This window comes from Polypterus senegalus, chromosome 1 (genome assembly GCF_016835505.1).
Source record: "Polypterus senegalus isolate Bchr_013 chromosome 1, ASM1683550v1, whole genome shotgun sequence".
Classification (NCBI taxonomy): Eukaryota; Metazoa; Chordata; class Cladistia; order Polypteriformes; family Polypteridae; genus Polypterus; species Polypterus senegalus.
The window spans coordinates 235,716,798-235,734,309 of record NC_053154.1 but is presented as its reverse complement, the minus strand read 5'-3'; the positions used below and the strand labels follow the sequence as shown (position 1 = coordinate 235,734,309).

General features: G+C 38.5%; 1 protein-coding gene across 2 annotated transcripts in view; it reads left to right on the top strand.

Annotated features, from left to right (window-relative positions):
• Positions 1–17,512, top strand: part of LOC120539918 (transcription elongation regulator 1-like protein) — a 742,345-nt gene that overhangs the window by 577,377 nt on the left and 147,456 nt on the right. For both annotated transcript variants that reach the window (XM_039770261.1, XM_039770271.1), the window contains exon 7: positions 14,182–14,273. In XM_039770261.1, the coding sequence (XP_039626195.1) occupies positions 14,182–14,273 (92 nt within the window). The remainder of the gene's footprint in view (positions 1–14,181; positions 14,274–17,512) is intronic.

Sequence of the window (17,512 nt, the reverse complement as noted above, 5' to 3'; positions counted from 1 at the left end):
AAATTCTACGCATAACGGTCATAACGGTTAACAACATTCGCCATGTTGAACTTTCTTATTTATGGCCCCATCTTCATGGAATTTGGTAGGAGGCTTCCCTGCGCTAACCGAAACCAATGTACGTACTTATTTCTGTGGTATGATGCCACTGTCGGCTGCCATATTGAACTTTTCAACAGTCTTTGTTACTTATTATTTCATCCTTAAGAAATTTGGTAATTGGGTTCCCAACGCTAACTGAATCCTACTTACGTACATATATACGTCCATAGCCTGCAGCTCAGTCACCATGTGAGGATTGCACGGCCATATCAGGCTCACTCTTGATATCCGGAGGAACATTGTGTCATGTATTGAATTACTGGGACAGGCTCAAGGTGTGGACTGATGACGGTACAGGAGATAATTATTCTACACAGGAGCACTAGAAGAGTGAAATGCTTAAGTCCTTCACCTATGCATCTGCATGTGAGTTGATGGCTGCCGCTGAATTCTTCGGTTATCGCTTCAAGTGTACTGAAATGGCCAAATATTTTACACCTTTGGACCACCGCCAATGCCTCTTAAACATCTTAGAATCACAGGTGACGATTTCAGTAGTGGACACTTTGATGTTTATGAATGTTTAAACTTTCAAAAGCTGGATGTGAAGTTATTGATGAAACTGGTTGTATACTTACAACGCTTGACAGATGCCAAATGTCTCTTCAACACAAGTCCTACAAATACCGTCGTAATTGAAACAAACCATGAAACTCAAACCGATTATGACAGCAGCAATCCAAGCTGTGAGATTTGAAACAAGATTACTGTTCACATGGCCAACTGTACGTTGTATGCTCAAGAGTAAGCTCAGCGCACAGCTACAGCTTGGTCATATTACAACTGGAGGGCCGAATTGACAACGTGGCATACAAAGAGATCCTTAACAAATAATTATTGGTATATTTTCCCTCAGTTTAAAAAGGTTTAATTTTCTTCTTAATAAAAAATTTTAAGGCAGTACTTCGCCGCTGCGAAGCGCGGGTATTTTGCTAGTCTCTACTAAAATTTAAGAAATACAAAAACATAAGTAATTTATGAGATTTAAGAGCTTTTTAAATATTTTCTAATAATTCATACATGGGTAACAAAAATTTATAAATAAATAGTCTACAAACCCACCTCCAAAAGCATGTGGGCAATACCACTAGGTATCTTTTGCCCTACAATATATACTATTTTCCTTGCTGGCATGGTGAGTAGAGCAGGCGCCTCACAGTTTGTGTCCTTGTTTAGCTTTGTGCATTTTTGTGGCTTTGTGTTTAGATTTATATCTATCCAGGACTGTGGTTTGCTCACAAAGTTCCCAGTAATGGTACTTTTACTGCTACTGCATAGCAAATCATTTTTAACTTGCTCTCGCAAGTGCTTGCTTTTTGTTTTACATCATTTTTTTAGGCAGAGACATAAAATTTGAGTAGAGAGGGAGAGACTTTTTGTATTCAAGTGAGTAAAAATGACTTTAATTATATACGTAAATGCATAAATATATACATATAGCAATTATGTAGCCAAAACATGGAATGTTTATTTCTATTAAAGACATACATATCTGTAAATTACATTAGCTGTCATTTCTATCCGTTGTATTTCATTGTCTTCCATTAGTCATTGACAATAAATGGCAGACTTATTAAATAAAGTGCATAACAGAAACAATGTTTCAACATTGTTGAATTGTTTGACAACTAATAAATACATACCTTAAAAAGGAATTCAGCAGACATCATAGTTGTTAGATTCTAGCAGAAGGAGCAATAAAAACAAAAGCAGAATTGCCAGCAAATATAAAGAGAATCCTCCATTGATGAATGTAAGGGAGAAGCTTTCCTGAAAGCTAGCTCACAAGAGAATTCCATTTAAAAAGTCTACTTACATGTAACAAATTGAACATTTCCTTAGGCAGAATGGTGGCGCAAAGGAAATGAATACAGTATTGTGTGGCATTATTCATATGAGTTTTTACTATTTCTGACTGATTATATTTAAAGAAAGCAGATCATTTTGACAGTTTGATGGGCATAAGGGGATTTGGAGGGGTAATTTTTGTATCAGTTCCTCTATATGGCACAACATTTGTATGAAGGTCTAACAAAGGCATATACATAGGCAGCACAGCACATCTACAAATGTGAACTTAAAAGAAATAAACATGCAATAGCTATTTATGTCAATGAATAAAATTTTATTGAAATAATTGACCCATTTACAAATACCTTAATTAAATATAATGCTGATCAGTAGTTTTCTCAAAATGGCATAGTGAGTTCATCTTCATTTTATTGTTGTGCCTCACAGGTTTATTTCGTCTGTCTATGTAGTGTGTGATTAACATGATGCAGATTACAGTATTTAATATAAATGGCACAATCAAGAATGATTATTAGATGAAAAATGCAAGGTCAGACATAGCGTCTAGGTTTGTATGTGACAAACTGCTTTTCTCAAATTTTTTTTTAAATACTATTTTTTATTTAATTTATAACATAGTGATTATGTCTTGAAAGCTATTATGCCATAAAAATGTTTTATATTAGCTCTCATGTATAACCCAGTAAAAGTATATGTACTGTGTGTATATATATATATATATATATATATATATATATATATATATATATATATATATATATATATATATATATATATATACTGTATATGATCCAATAAACACAGAGTCTCTTATTGTCGCCGGTCTCTAATAAGTGCCGGGCTTCAGAGGGGATGTAGCCAAATAGTAGCCGGCCTGTAACAGTAGCCGAGTCTTTGATATTTGCCTACTAGCGTGTAAGCATCTGTATCTTTGCTTGTGTAATACATGTGCATGTCAGCACGTTGCAAATATTAGAATATTACAACACTCTAGACGAGAACAGGCCATTCAGCCCAACAAAGCTTGCCAGTCCTATCCACTTGTTTCCTCCAAGAAAACATCAAGTCGAGTTTTGAAAGTCCCTAACGTCTTACTGTCTACCACACTACTTGGTAACTTATTCCAAGTGTCTATCGTTCTTTGTGTAAAGAAAAACTTCCTAATGTTTGTGCGAAATTTACCCTTAACAAGTTTCCAACTGTGTCCCCGTGTTCTTGATGAGCTCATTTTAAAATACAAGTCTCGATCCACTGTACTAATTCCCTTCATAATTTTAAACACTTCAATCATGTCACCTCTTAATCTTCTTTTGCTTAAACTGTAAAGGCTCAGCTCTTTTAATCTTTCCTCATAATTCAACCCCTGTAGACCTGGAATCAGCCTAGTCGCTCTTCTCTGGACCTTTTCTAGTGCTGCTATGTCCTTTTGTAGCCTGGAGACCAAAACTGCACACAGTACTCAAGATGAGGCCTCACCAGTGCATTATAAAGGTTGAGCATAACCTCCTTGGACTTGTACTCCACAGATCGTGCTATATAACCTAACATTCTGTTAGCCTTCTTAATGGCTTCTGAACACTGTTTGGAAGTTGATAGCTTAGAGTCCACTATGACTCCTAAATCCTTCTCATAAGGTGTACTCTCGATTTTTCGACCGCCCATTGTGTATTCAAACCTAATATTTTTACTTCCTATGTGTAATACTTTACATTTACTGACATTAAATTTCATCTGCCACAAATCTGCCCAAGCCTGTATGCTATCCAAGTCCTTCTGTAATGATATAACGGATTCCAAATTATCTGCTAATCCACCTATCTTGGTATCATCTGCAAACTTAACCAGCTTGTTACTTATATTCCTATCTAAATCATTTATATATATTAAAAATAGCAGCGGCCCTAGCACTGACCCCTGTGGAACACCACTCTTAACATCGCCAGTTCTGATGAGGTTCCTCGCACCATCACCCTCTGCTTCCTGTGTCTGAGCCAATTCTGCACCCATCTAAAAACATCACCCTGAATTCCCACTTCTTTTAACTTGATGCCCAACCTCTCATGTGGCACCTTATCAAATGCTTTCTGAAAGTCCAGATAAATAATATCATAAGCTCCACTTTGATCGTATCCTTTTGTTGCCTCCTCATAGAATTCCAACATGTTAGTAAAACACGACCTCCCCCTTCTGAACCCATGCTGACTGTTCAGAATAACTCCTGTCCTTGTCATGTGTTGCTCAATCTTATCCTTAATAATTCCTTCCATTAATTTTCCTGTGATGCTTGTTAAGCTTACTGGCCTATAGTTGCTTGGATCTGCCCTGTCACCCTTTTTATATAATGGGATGATATTTGCCATTTTCCAGTCCTTTGGAATCTCTCCAGTGCACAGTGACTTCCTAAAAATATGTGTCAAGGGTTTATATATGTACTCACTAGCCTCCTTAAGAACACGAGGATAAATATTATCTGGGCCTGGTGATTTGTTTGATTTCATCTTATTTAATCTGAGCAGCACTTCTCCCTCTACAATTTCCAAATCCCTCAGTACCTCCTTAGTAGTTGTGTTTACCTCTGGCAGGTTATCCACTTGCTCACTTGTAAACACCTCAGAAAAATGTAAGTTTAGGGCATCTGCTATTTCATTGTCTGTATCTTTTAATTCCCTTTACTATTCCTGATGAACTTGACCTCCTCCTTAACTGTTCTTTTACTACTAAAATACTGAAAGAATCTCTTGGGGTCTTCTTTCGCCTTATCTGCTATATTCCTCTCCAACTGTCTTTTAGCCTCTCTGATATCCTTCTTAATGGTTGCCCTCATGTTCTCATACGCTACGGTTCTCTTTGCAGTCATTAGTCTTATATGCCTTATACAGCAGTTTTTTCCTTTGCAACTTCTTTTTAAATCTTTATTAATCCATCGTGGAGTTTTTTAGTTTCCTATTACTTCCAAATTTAGGTATGTATCTGTTCTGCATTACATGTAAAACATTTTAAAACCTGTTCCACTGTCTCCACATTTAAAAATTTTATCCCAGTCTAACCTACTTAGACTCTGTCGCATCTGCTCAAAATTAGCCCTACTAAAGTTCAACTTAACAATTTTAGTCTTTGCATCTGTACTCTTACAAAATACTGAGAATTGTATTACATTATGGTCACTTGACCCTAGTGGTTCAATCACCTCTACACCCTCAATTCTATCCTGATTATTACAGAATACTAAATCCAGATAGGCTTCACCCCTTGTTGGTGCTTTAACATGCTGTGTTAAAAAACAGTCACTGATTACTTCTAAAAACTCCTGCTCTTGTGCTCCTCCATCTGTAAGGTTATCCCAGTTAATATTTGGATAATTAAAGTCCCCCATGACTATAATATCCCCTGTAAACTTGCCTTTTGATATTACTAAAAGATGTGTGTTGAAATTACTGTCTGAATTGGGTGGTCTATAACACACTCCTAAAATGAGACCTTTTCCCTAATATTTTCCAGGCGAAGCCACATGTCCTCACTAAGATGGGGCTCATCATCCAACTGAAGATGACTTACATTTAATTCCTGTTTGGCATAAACAGCAACCCCACCTCCTTTTCTGTTCTGTCTATCCTTCCTAAAAATGTGTATCCCTCTATGTTACACTCATCCCCATCTTTGTTATTTAGCCAGGTTTCCGTTATTGCTATAATATCATAATTGTGCTCTGCTACATACAACTCCAACTCACTTACCTTATTTTTGATACTTCTAGCATTAAGGCAAGCTATTTTTAATGTGTTAATCCTTCTATCTTTACGTGTTTGCTTAAAATTTACATTACTATGCATTTTTATTTCTACACCATTGTTTGTTCTTCCATGTATAGATCTAAATCTGGCCTGTCCTAAACTCCCTGCCCCCCCATCCCCTAGTTTAAACAATCCTCGACTAGCCTACACATACGCCTCCCCAATACATTGGTGCCCCTCCGGTTCAGATGTAACCCGTCACGGCGAACAGGTCCCATCTGTTCCAAAAGGAGTCCCAATGCCCCATAAACCTATACCCTTCTACCCTGCACCAAGATTTGAGCCACGCGTTAAGCCTTCTAATCTCCTCAATCTTACCTGGACTGGCGCGTGGCACAGGCAGAACTTCGGAGAAGACTACCTTGTCAGTTCTGCTCCTCAGCTTGGTACCTAACTCTTTGAATTTGGATCGCAGAACTGACAGACTACCCTTATGTATGTCATTTGTTCCAACGTGGACAATGACAACTGGATCCACCCCCGCTCTGGCCAAGAGCCTATCCACCCTTCCAGGAAGGTCTCCCACCTGTGCTCCCGGAAGGCAACACACCGTGAGACTCTCTCTCTGGAGCACACCTGCGCTTCAATCCCCCTAATGATTGAGTCCCCAACTATCACTACCTCTCTCTTTTTGGGAACTGGTTTTGAGGTGGCCCGTTGGGGCTCCTCAACCCTGCCTACCACCTCAGAATTATCAGAGTCACCGTCCAGCTCCGCCAGGACATGATAACGGTTAGACACTTCTAATTCTGGGGTTGATGCCCCCGGACAGTGTGCACCCTTTACCTTACGCCTTGTGACCGTGACCCACCTATTCCTACCTGTCTGGTCTGGAATCTCCTCCAGCGCCACCTTAGGGGTGCACACTATCTCTAAAGGACACCTGGGCCAAGTCCGCCAATTCTCTATTACAACGCAGGTCAGCCAACTCCTCCTCCAGTTCAGCGACCCTGAGCTCGAGGTGCTGGATCAGCTGGCATCTCTTGCAGATGTAGCCCTCATAGACAACTGGCTCTTCCAAACCATCATCTAAAAGTCCAACATCCAACAGGACTTGCATTGCACTGGCCTCATTATTAAAATTTGACTTGGGATTACTAAGCTGCCTTAACTATTTTTTTTTTTCTTAAAATTAAATTTCTTCTTCTTTCAGCTGCTCCTTAACTTAAATGGTAACACTAAGATCTGCTACAGATATTTTACACCTTTTCCCCTTAAGCTCCTGTACTGTTCTCCCTCTCAGCTGCCTGCTGTTTGCCTTTCTATGAGGTTAACTTTACTTTTCTCTGTCTCTTCTAGCTTTGCGCTCTTCTTACTTATAAGCTCTTCACTCGCACTGTTTGTATTCCCCCGTATTAATGAACCAATACGCTGTCGCCCACTTAACTGTTCTGCCTCTGGACCGCTAAGGACTGTTTAATCTAAAATAAACAAATAAATAAAACTTTACTACCTTATTTGCTCCTACTGCTCCTTGTGCCTGATCGGTGTCTTAACGCAGGCCGCTTACCTGCGCACTACTGAGTTTCCACCTTTTACTGCTTTGAAGTCAGCCGCGCCATTTTTTTCTTTTCCTTTAAACTAAGGAATCGCTGTTACGACGACGGGTTATTTATTTACAAATGCCGATATCAGTTACTGCTGCTTTCTACCCTGCGCCTCGATGCTAATTCAAATACAGATAACAAGAAAAGAACAAGTACAAATAACTTTTCCAAGCGCACTTCCAAACACCCAGCTACTTTTGCTCTTGTGGGTGCGAAAAAAAAGCAAAAAACGCTTCTAAAGGGAAAAAAAGCTTTAAAATTCCCACACGGTTCCTTAGAGGCAACCAAAACCCAAGTTTTAAGAGCAAAATGTATTTTTTATATTTAAATCTCACACCACAGAACAAACCAACAACACTCAACAGACTCTAGCGTTTGCAAAGCACACATCAGCACAAAGCGCACGTGACTCTCAGCTCTCAATATATAAGAAATACGGTTATACCGGTTTCTAAAACTACTTAATTTTCATGCCGGCTTGACCAAAATACGGACAAACATGGAAGAAGAGGAAGATGATAATGAACTGGACAACAACGAAGCCATCATTGCAGATTCGGATGACAAATAGCAGCGAAAGGTACAGAAAGATATACAGGTACAGAAAGTCTTATGCAGCATGTGAAATTCAAATAAAGTAGCTGTTTGTAATATTAGCCAATATTTTTGTGTACCTACATGTACCGACACGCAAAAAAAAATATTGCATTCTGAAGGTTTTTTTATTTTTTATTTTTTTAATAATGGCCGGTCTGTAATAGCAGCCGGTCTCTATTAAGCGCCGGGAGCCGAGGCTAGTATTGAAAATAAACGCCGGGGGCCACAATTGGAGCATATACAGTATATATATTGTCACAATAATGAGACATACTCTGATAAAGGTTTGGGGCAGCCACCCATATATTCTGGTATCCTGGCTGCAAAGTCGTTTTTTATCACAATAAACAGCACTGATGTGCATACAAATGAGTCCAAAACAAGACTGAGGGAAAAGGGAAAAAGGGCAGGATTTTAAAGGGGAAGACAGGAAGTGAGGTCATAAGGATCGGGCCCATGTTCTTCAATTATTGGATCGAGTCCGGACATGACATCACAGGGGCCAGAGCCAGTAAGGTCTACTTCAATTGGCTCGGTCCCGGAAGTGACATCAAGAGAGCCAGGTGGAATCTCCCAGGAATGGTCTACAGGAAAGGGAGAAAAAGAGTCAGTGTACTCTGCCACATCCTGGCATGCCTCAGAACTGCCTTCACTCAAGCCCTTTAGCTGCCTCCCATGCGCACGTGTGTGACTAATATATATATATATATATATATATATATATATATATATATATATATATATATATATATATATATACAGTGGTGTGCCCCTTCCTGATTTCTTATTCTTTTGCATGTTTGTCACACAAAATGTTTCTGATCATCAAACACATTTAACCATTAGTCAAATATAACACAAGTAAACACAAAATGCAATTTTTAAATGATGGTTTTTATTATTTAGGGAGAAAAAAAATCCAAACCTACATGGCCCTGTGTGAAAAGTAATTGCCCCCTTGTTAAAAAATAACCTAACTGTGGTGTATCACACCCGAGTTCAATTTCCGTAGCCACCCCCAGGCCTGATTACTGCCACACCTGTTTCAATCAAGAAATCACTAAATAGGAGCTGCCTAACACAGAGAAGTAGACCAAAAGCACCTCAAAAGCTAGACATCATGCCAAGATCCAAAGAAATTCAGGAACAAATGAGAACAGAAGTAATTGAGATCTATCAGTCTGGTAAAGGTTATAAAGCCATTTCTAAAGCTTTGGGACTCCAGCGAACCACAGTGAGAGCCATTATCCACAAATGGCAAAACATGGAACAGTGGTGAACCTTCCCAGGAGTGGCCGGCTGACCAAAATTACCCCAAGAGCGCAGAGACGACTCATCCGAGAGGTCACAAAAGACCCCAGGACAACGTCTAAAGAACTTCAGGCCTCACTTACCTAAATTAAGGTCAGTGTTCACGACTCCACCATAAGAAAGAGACTGGGCAAAAACGGCCTGCATGGCAGATTTCCAAGATGCAAACCACTGTTAAGCAAAAAGAACATTAGGGCTCGTCTCAATGATTGGGAAAAGACTTTTGGGAAAATACCTTTTGAACTGATGAGACAAAGTTGAACTTTTTGGAAGGCAAATGTCCCGTTACATCTGGCGTAAAAGGAACACAGCATTTCAGAAAAAGAACATCATACCAACAGTAAAATATGGTGGTGGTAGTGTGATGGTCTGGGGTTGTTTTGCTGCTTCAGGACCTGGAAGGCTTGCTGTGATAGATGGAAACATGAATTCTACTGTCTACCAAAAAATCCTGAAGGAGAATGTCCGGCCATCTGTTCGTCAACTCAAGCTGAAGCAATCTTGGGTGCTGCAACAGGACAATGACCCAAAACACACCAGCAAATCCACCTCTGAATGGCTGAAGAAAAACAAAATGAAGACTCTGGAGTGGCCTAGTCAAAGTCCTGACCTGAATCCAATTGAGATGCTATGGCATGACCTTAAAAAGGCGGTTCATGCTAGAAAACCCTCAAATAAAGCTGAATTACAACAATTCTGCAAAGATGAGTGGGCCAAAATTCCACCAGAGAGCTGTAAAAGACTCATTCCAAGTTATCGCAAACGCTTGATTGCAGTTATTGCTGCTAACTGTATCCCAACCAGTTATTAGGTTCAGGGGGCAATTACTTTTTCACACAAGGCCATGTAGGTTTGGATTTTTTTTTCTCCCTAAATAATAAAAACCATCATTTAAAAACTGCATTTTGTGTTTACTTGTGTTATATTTGACTAATGGTTAAATGCGTTTGATGATCAGAAACATTTTGTGTGACAAACATGCAAAAGAATAAGAAATCAGGAAGGGGGCAAATAGTTTTTCACACCACTGTATACACACAGTATATACACTAGCTGTGCCCAGCCACGCATTGCTGTGGCTCAGTCTGGTTAAATGGAAAAGAAAGAGCACATTTCTAATATGTTTAATTTCACAATGCTTGTGAGTATACAATAGTTTTTGTTGTTCCATTGTGTCTGCAGATATAGAGATTGTCTGGTTTTCCGACTCTAGAACACGCAACATATAATTGTCCATGTGAGAAGCAATCCATGTCTAGATCTAAACCACACAATTCTAAAGATTGGCCTTGAGCTTTGTTGATGGTGAATGCAAACGCCAATCGAATTGGGAATTGCAATCTCTTAAATTGAAATGGCATATCCGTTGGAATCATAGGAATGCAAGGAATGAGGACATCTTCACCTTTGAAAGGTCCTGTCAAGATTGTTGCTTCTACAATGTTGCTCATTAATTTTTTTACTGCAAGCCGCGTGCTATTGCAAGGCTTTGGCTGGTTGATATTTCGCAACATGATAATTGGGACGCCGATTTTCAATTGCAGTACGTGAGGTGGTTTGCCTGGCAGATCGAGTGAATTCAAAAATTCAGTTGGATAATTAACCGCTTCATCTGCTTCCACAACAGTGCCGACAGACTTGTATGTGATTGCCTTGCTTTTAATGTTAGACTGAATAATATTGTTAAGTTCGTAGACCGTGTGTTTGTTCTTGGCCGCAAGAATAGCTCGTTCACTCAGCCAATCATGATTCTTATAATTGGTTTGAATATTGGGAAATACTTTTTCAACCAATTCTTCTTTTGACGTCACTAAATTGCAGAAGTTATGAGACAATGAAATTCGTCCTGAGGTCAGATCAACCGGCGCCTTTCCATTCCCAATTTCCAGCAATTGATGTGAGAATATCTCAGCTGATCGATCGTTTTGCAGCTGGACACGCATATTTGTAGTTAATTTTAATGTCTTTACGTGTTGCCACAAAGTAGAGTATTTCAGGCAAGCATTTATTTCGTCCGCTGGTGTCAATCGAGGAATTACAGGTAATGTTTGCCTGAAATTTCCTGCAAGCAATATTAATGCATTCCCAAATGGTGTGATGTTTCCACGCAAATCTTGCAATGATCGATCAAGAGCCTTGAGCGATTTTTTTGTGTGCCATTGTACATTCATCCCAAACAATAAGCTTGCATTTCTGCAATACTTTTCTCATGCTGAATGCTTTGGAAATGTTGCCCATGGGAGTTTCAATGAATTTCATGTTCAATGGCAATTTCAAAGCGGAATGAGCAGTTCTTCCACCTGGTAGCAATGTCGCAGCTATTCCGGATGATGCAAGAGCTAAGGCTATGTCATTTTGGGATTGAATTTCTGCCAGAATCAATCTAATTAGAAACATTTTACCAGTTCCTCCTGGCGCATCTAAGAAGATTCCTCCAACCCATTATTGACAGTTTGTATTATTTGATCATAAATGCTTTTTTGTTCATGCGTTAACTTAGGAATATTTGATTGCACATACGACAAAAGATCACCCGTGTTGTAATTTTGTTCACAACGCAATTCTACAGTACATCGAACGAAGCAGCAGCAGATCGATTCAGTGATGGCATTCCCAATTGATTGAGAACTTTGTTCGCGATTTCTAAGCACAAATCTTCAATCATTATCAACGCTTCGTTGTAGATTTCTGCTGTGAAATCCATGTTTATATTTGAATTTTCCTTGTGTATTCAACGGAAAATATCTTCAGCCAGCAGGCGGTCAATATGATTGCAAACAATGCACTAATTTGATTTGGATGTGACATGTTGCACGCGTCATTAATGCATACATCCCAGTGTCAGTCGTTCTCCAATAAATTCAGAGCTTGACATGCAGTGTGGGAAGTGGCATGTGTAACACCATTGACAATTCTCAGTTGCTGGAAAGATGTTGGACCGGGAACATTTACCAACAGCATGCGAAGAAAGAAGCATTCATCTTGATTCGGATGCACGGTGTACAGTCTGCCTATCGTAGTTTCTTTGAATATGCCAGGTTGTCCGTCGACTTGCTCTCCTCGTTTGCGTCGTTCAAATGATTTTCTACTCGAATTCCATGTGTAATACGTAGGCACTTCCAAATATAGCAGTGTTTTCGCAAATGCGTCATTTTGACATAACGTCAAGAAAGCAGTTAACGTTGTAGCCGGTGGATTCAGGGCAATTTGTTGTACATTTGTAGCTGTGAAATAAATGCGTTGTCCATTTTCTAGATGTACTGCTAAGTGAACAACAGCTGGACTTCGTTCATGTATGTGAAATGAAAGAATTCACCATACAGCTTCATTGCTGCTTATGTATCTTCCAGCCTGATACTGTGCGATTTCATCGATATGTATGACCGCATTCCTATCACTTCTTTCTGGTTGCGCGCCAAAAACTGCCATGTTGCTGCCTTTATTCACGTACTAAATCGGAAACATTGAAATGGAATCATAAAATATTTAGTAAAGTGTGTGTTGCTTAGTGCTTCATGTTAATTAGCCATTTTAGTTACTACGCTATGGGTTCAGTGTGGTGTGGAACTCAGAAGGTTCTTATAACTTTAATTTGCCATAGAGAGATGTACATAGAAAGACAGAATTATTTTTAAGTCATTGTAGGGCAACGTCAAAGATGTGTGAAGGTTTATTTAGCAGTTGATACAGGTGCTTAGAGAGAATTAGCAAGGGTACCTGGCATTGCCCAGGGTGGAATAAAGTGCAGGTGTAGTCTCCAGATAAATTCCTCAGGGATGAAAAATTGTCCCTAAAACAAATTTACACTGAATAAACCCACTATGGGGAACATCTTTGCATGCTTGTGTCAAATCATAAAAGTACCTCCCATGGATCTTCCCTATTAAAATCACAGGTGCAGTCACTAAATAAAGTTCCCTGTGTAAAACCTTTGGAATGAAACACATAATATTGTGTCCCCTGCATAAATAAGAAATATGTGCAAAATTTGGCCAAGATAGGTTTAATAGTGTGGATTTGCATTCCAGTCAAACACCCATTTAGATTTATATAGTATATTTGGAAAAAAAAACAATAATTACAACAGTTTTCTTAAAATTAATCATGTTTATATTAAATTGAACAACCTTAGCTTTTTTACCCAAAAATACTTTAGAAAAAAGCTATTGCAATACTAGCTAGTCTGACATCAGTAGCTTCATAGTCCTAGAATGAACTAGCACTGTACAAACCTCTGGTGCAGAAAAAGCAGCAGAAGAACAAAACATTATGTGGTTCAGATCCATAGATATCCTTGTGAGGACCTCCAGAGATTTGCAGTCAGGAGCATCACCTTTTGCCCCAAGTTGCCTAGCAATTCTTGCAAGTCTTGGCAACACAGAGCTGGCCACAGTCTACACTTGTGTTAATTGTGTTGCTTTCCAATAAATGATTGAAAACACTTCAGATTGAGCTTCTGTCTGGGATTTGAAGAGGCTTTTGTGATTTCAGGATCCAGCGCACATCCAGTTGATGATTTATGAGCTAATAATTCAGTTAATGGTGATTGGCAGCGTCTAATACTTGCAAAAAAGGATACTTCTCATGCAGATGACTCCTGCAAGACTGTTTTCCATTCCGTTCCGTTTACGTTCTAGGGCTGGTTTGCCTATGACCAAGGACACCAGCATTTTAATTCAAGTTGTACAACCCAAATTAAAAACCTGCAAGACTGAAATACAAGACAAAAGCCATATATCTTTTTTTTTTAACCAATAACACACTGTAAATAATGATTAATAGTTTTTTCCTGTAATTTGTTTTAATAGAAAAATATTTTCTATATTTTTTCTTTTAATGATATATATTGAGTCTAGTATTTTCTGATTATAATCAAATTATTCATTACCTATAATACAAGAAACAATCTTTCAATGAATATCGTAAATGATGGCTATAAAAAGACACACATAGCAAAGTCTAAGAGATATTATAAGAAGAACTTTTTCTGTATATAATTTTCTGTGTATTTACAATTTCAGATAAGAGCCTGGAGCCTGCAAGAACATCATGCACAGGGACATTCATTTTACATACTGATCGAAAAACTAAATCAACTGAAAGTCAAAATAAGGTTTGTTACATCATAGTTATTTTTATAATAAAGCTTTGGATAGTCATATATGATTAAAGATGTCTCTATTATATTATAAATCATTCAGTGCAATAGTGGGTGGATTTAGATGCCAGTTTTGATTAATTATATGTTATAAGCTGTTGAATCATCTTTTTGACTAACTTTGTAGAGGGAATTCTGTTAAAAATGTTGTACTTTATATTAATTGCTCAGATGTGTACACTTGACATCTATTTCTTTTGCAGTGACTGACAGATTAATGAAGTTCTGAAGTATTTTATTTGCCAAGATTCCATTATTATTATGATTAAGTAGGAACTGGCACCTAAATGTATATGTACCTCTAAAGCTATCTCTGTGATGGATTGCATTTCTTGCTGCTCTATAGAGGCAGAATCTTTGTAAACCTGTTAGTCAGTAGTTAATAGATTTGTCATCATCAGTGTTTGAATGGTGATGTTTGCAATTCCCTTCAAAACATTTTACAGTGATGTTAGGTTCCTTTAAAGTTTTATTTGATAAAGCATCATAGAGAATAAAGTTCAAATGGGTATATGCAGAAGAATTAGTTTACTCTTAAAGGGACATTTGCTTTATATACGTTCATACATCATGTATTATTAGAGGCATGGGTCCAGATGGTAGGCAGAGAATCTAGGTCTGAGTGTTTCCAGGAGCACAGTTGCCTCAAGAGTTGTTAAATGGCAGACGTTTGGAACTACTAGGACTCTTCCTAGAGTTACTTATTCAATCAAACTAAGTAGGCGAGCAAGAAGGGCCTTGGTTAATGAGGTGATCTAGAACCCAATGGTCACTCTAACAGAGCTTCAGAAATCCTCTACTGAGAAGAGACAACCTGACCGAAGAACAACTATCTCAGCATTTATGGTATAGCGGCTAGACAGTCTTAAACTTCATAGAACATCTGCAGTGAGACCTGAAGCTGGCAGTTTACAGACACTACCCAACCAATCTGATGGTGTCTGAGAGGATCTTCCAAGAAGAATGGGATAAACTGCCCAAATGTAAGAGTGCAAAGCCTTTAGAGACTTGCCCAAAAAGATTCAAAGCTGTAATTACTGCCAGTGGTCTTTCTGTAAAGTACTGAATTAAGGGTCTGAATTTGTACATGATTTTAGGTTTTGATTTTTAATAACTTTACAGACCTTTCTAAATACATGTTTTCACTTTGTCATTATAGGTTATTGAGGGTACATTAATAGGCTCTAAATGGTACATTTATTCATTTATAGTAAAATTAAATCCCCAACTCCAAAGTGTAACCACTCAGTATATTTTATATATATATATATATATATATATATATATATATATATATATATATATATATATATACACATACAGTATAATTTGATACTATCCATATGTATGGTGTTCGCGTCAATACCCCGTATGTATGGTGTTCTCGTCAATACCCTGTATGTATGGTGTTCGCGTCAATACCTCAACTCAGTACAAGTTAGAACCATGCAATGGGACTCTGCCTCTGTAGTTAGAACATAACGTGGCAAACGCGAACGCAGTATTGCATGATTGGCTAAGAATGCTCGATTGCTTCAGTGACGCCACTGGACGGCTGAGTATAGTAAGTCGGTGTTGGTTTGAGCAGATAACATTAAGTTCGGTTGGTTTTTGTAACGTTGGTCTGGTGGGGCATACTTTCCAGGACTAACATCATCAACTGAATTAAACCCTTCAACAGCTCCGGAACAGTAAGGAATTTAGAATGTATTGCCATTTGCTTGGTACATAGAAATCAATCTTTGGGCAGTTCGGTTTTGGCATCCATCCTTCTGACATCTATTGGCAATCTGAGTAATGACGACTAGGTATTAACAACGGTCATTGTTTAAATTTTAGCCAATCTCAGATCTAAAATGACCACGCCAACATAATTATTACTCTGACTCTGATTAGAGTCGTAAAATACGGTTTGTTTTGAAAATTTGTTTGCTGGAAAAAGTCAAATGAGGTGCACCGAAGAGCTGAGTTCACATCTCGCAGCCCCGTTTAAACAGAAAGCTCTTCATTACATTGGCCGAAAAGGTCTATTTTAAGCACATATTCAGTGCCATGATAGCAAAATCATTTCAAGTACTTAAAAAAACAAATAATTCTTTGCAGAGAAAGTATGGATTTCACAAACATACAATTTGTAGCCTGATTGGGCTCCCAGTTGCTTAGTGTATATATATATATATATATATATATATTGGCTGGGGGCTGTGCTTGTATGGGGGCCACAGTAATTGAGCATGGAAGCTCAATACTATAGGGGCCTGTGGCCACCACCAAGGGGCACCAGGGCGATTGTGAAGCCCTGGACATCAGCACAGGAATACCGGGGACACCTGGAGTGCTTCCAGGTGCTTATGTGGCACTTCCGCCACACCTGGAAGTGCCATAGGAAGCTAATCAGAGGTCATCTGGAGCACATCCGGGTGGACATAAAAGGGGCCGCCTCCCTCCAGTCGTCAGCCGGAGTCGGGAGGAAGAGGACAAAGCTCGGAGGAGAGGGAGTGGAGGCGGTGAAGGAAGGACTGTGGAGAGGCCTGGACTTAAAGGTGTTTGGTGCAGGGGGCACTGTGTTGTGTAAAGGATTGTACATAGTGTAAATAAAATGTGTGTGTTTTTGGAACTGCTGGTGTCTGCCTGTCTGTGCTAGGGCTGATTCTCCCACAATATATATATATATATATATATATATATACTGTATATATATATAAAATGTGTGCGTGTAAAATGGACAAAAGTCATTGATTTGACAGCACAGTAGTGAACAATATGAAGAAACACTAAGTTCCTTTCAATTCTTGAAGCTTTTGAAATGCACTTGCATGTAGGCCTTATGAATAATTTAAAAAAGATAAATATTTAAGAAGAAAAATGTATTGCATTGAGAATTTTTGCCTTTTTTTTTTAAAGCAATTCAGAAACCACAGTTGTAATACACCTAGAATTTGCCCTTAGCACACAGTACTTGAGAATAATGATCAAACCACAAACATAAAGCAAACAGAAATGACAGTTAGTGTGCTAATGGTGCTTTTATACATGAATTTATAGTATGAAAGAGATTTTGAATTTCAGTATGTTATTAACAAATATGTCATAAGCTTTAAAAGCCTTAAACACACCCACATACAAAAGATATGCAATACCAACATACTCTACAAATAAGAAGGCACATTTTCAATGCAACTACATTCTTGAGC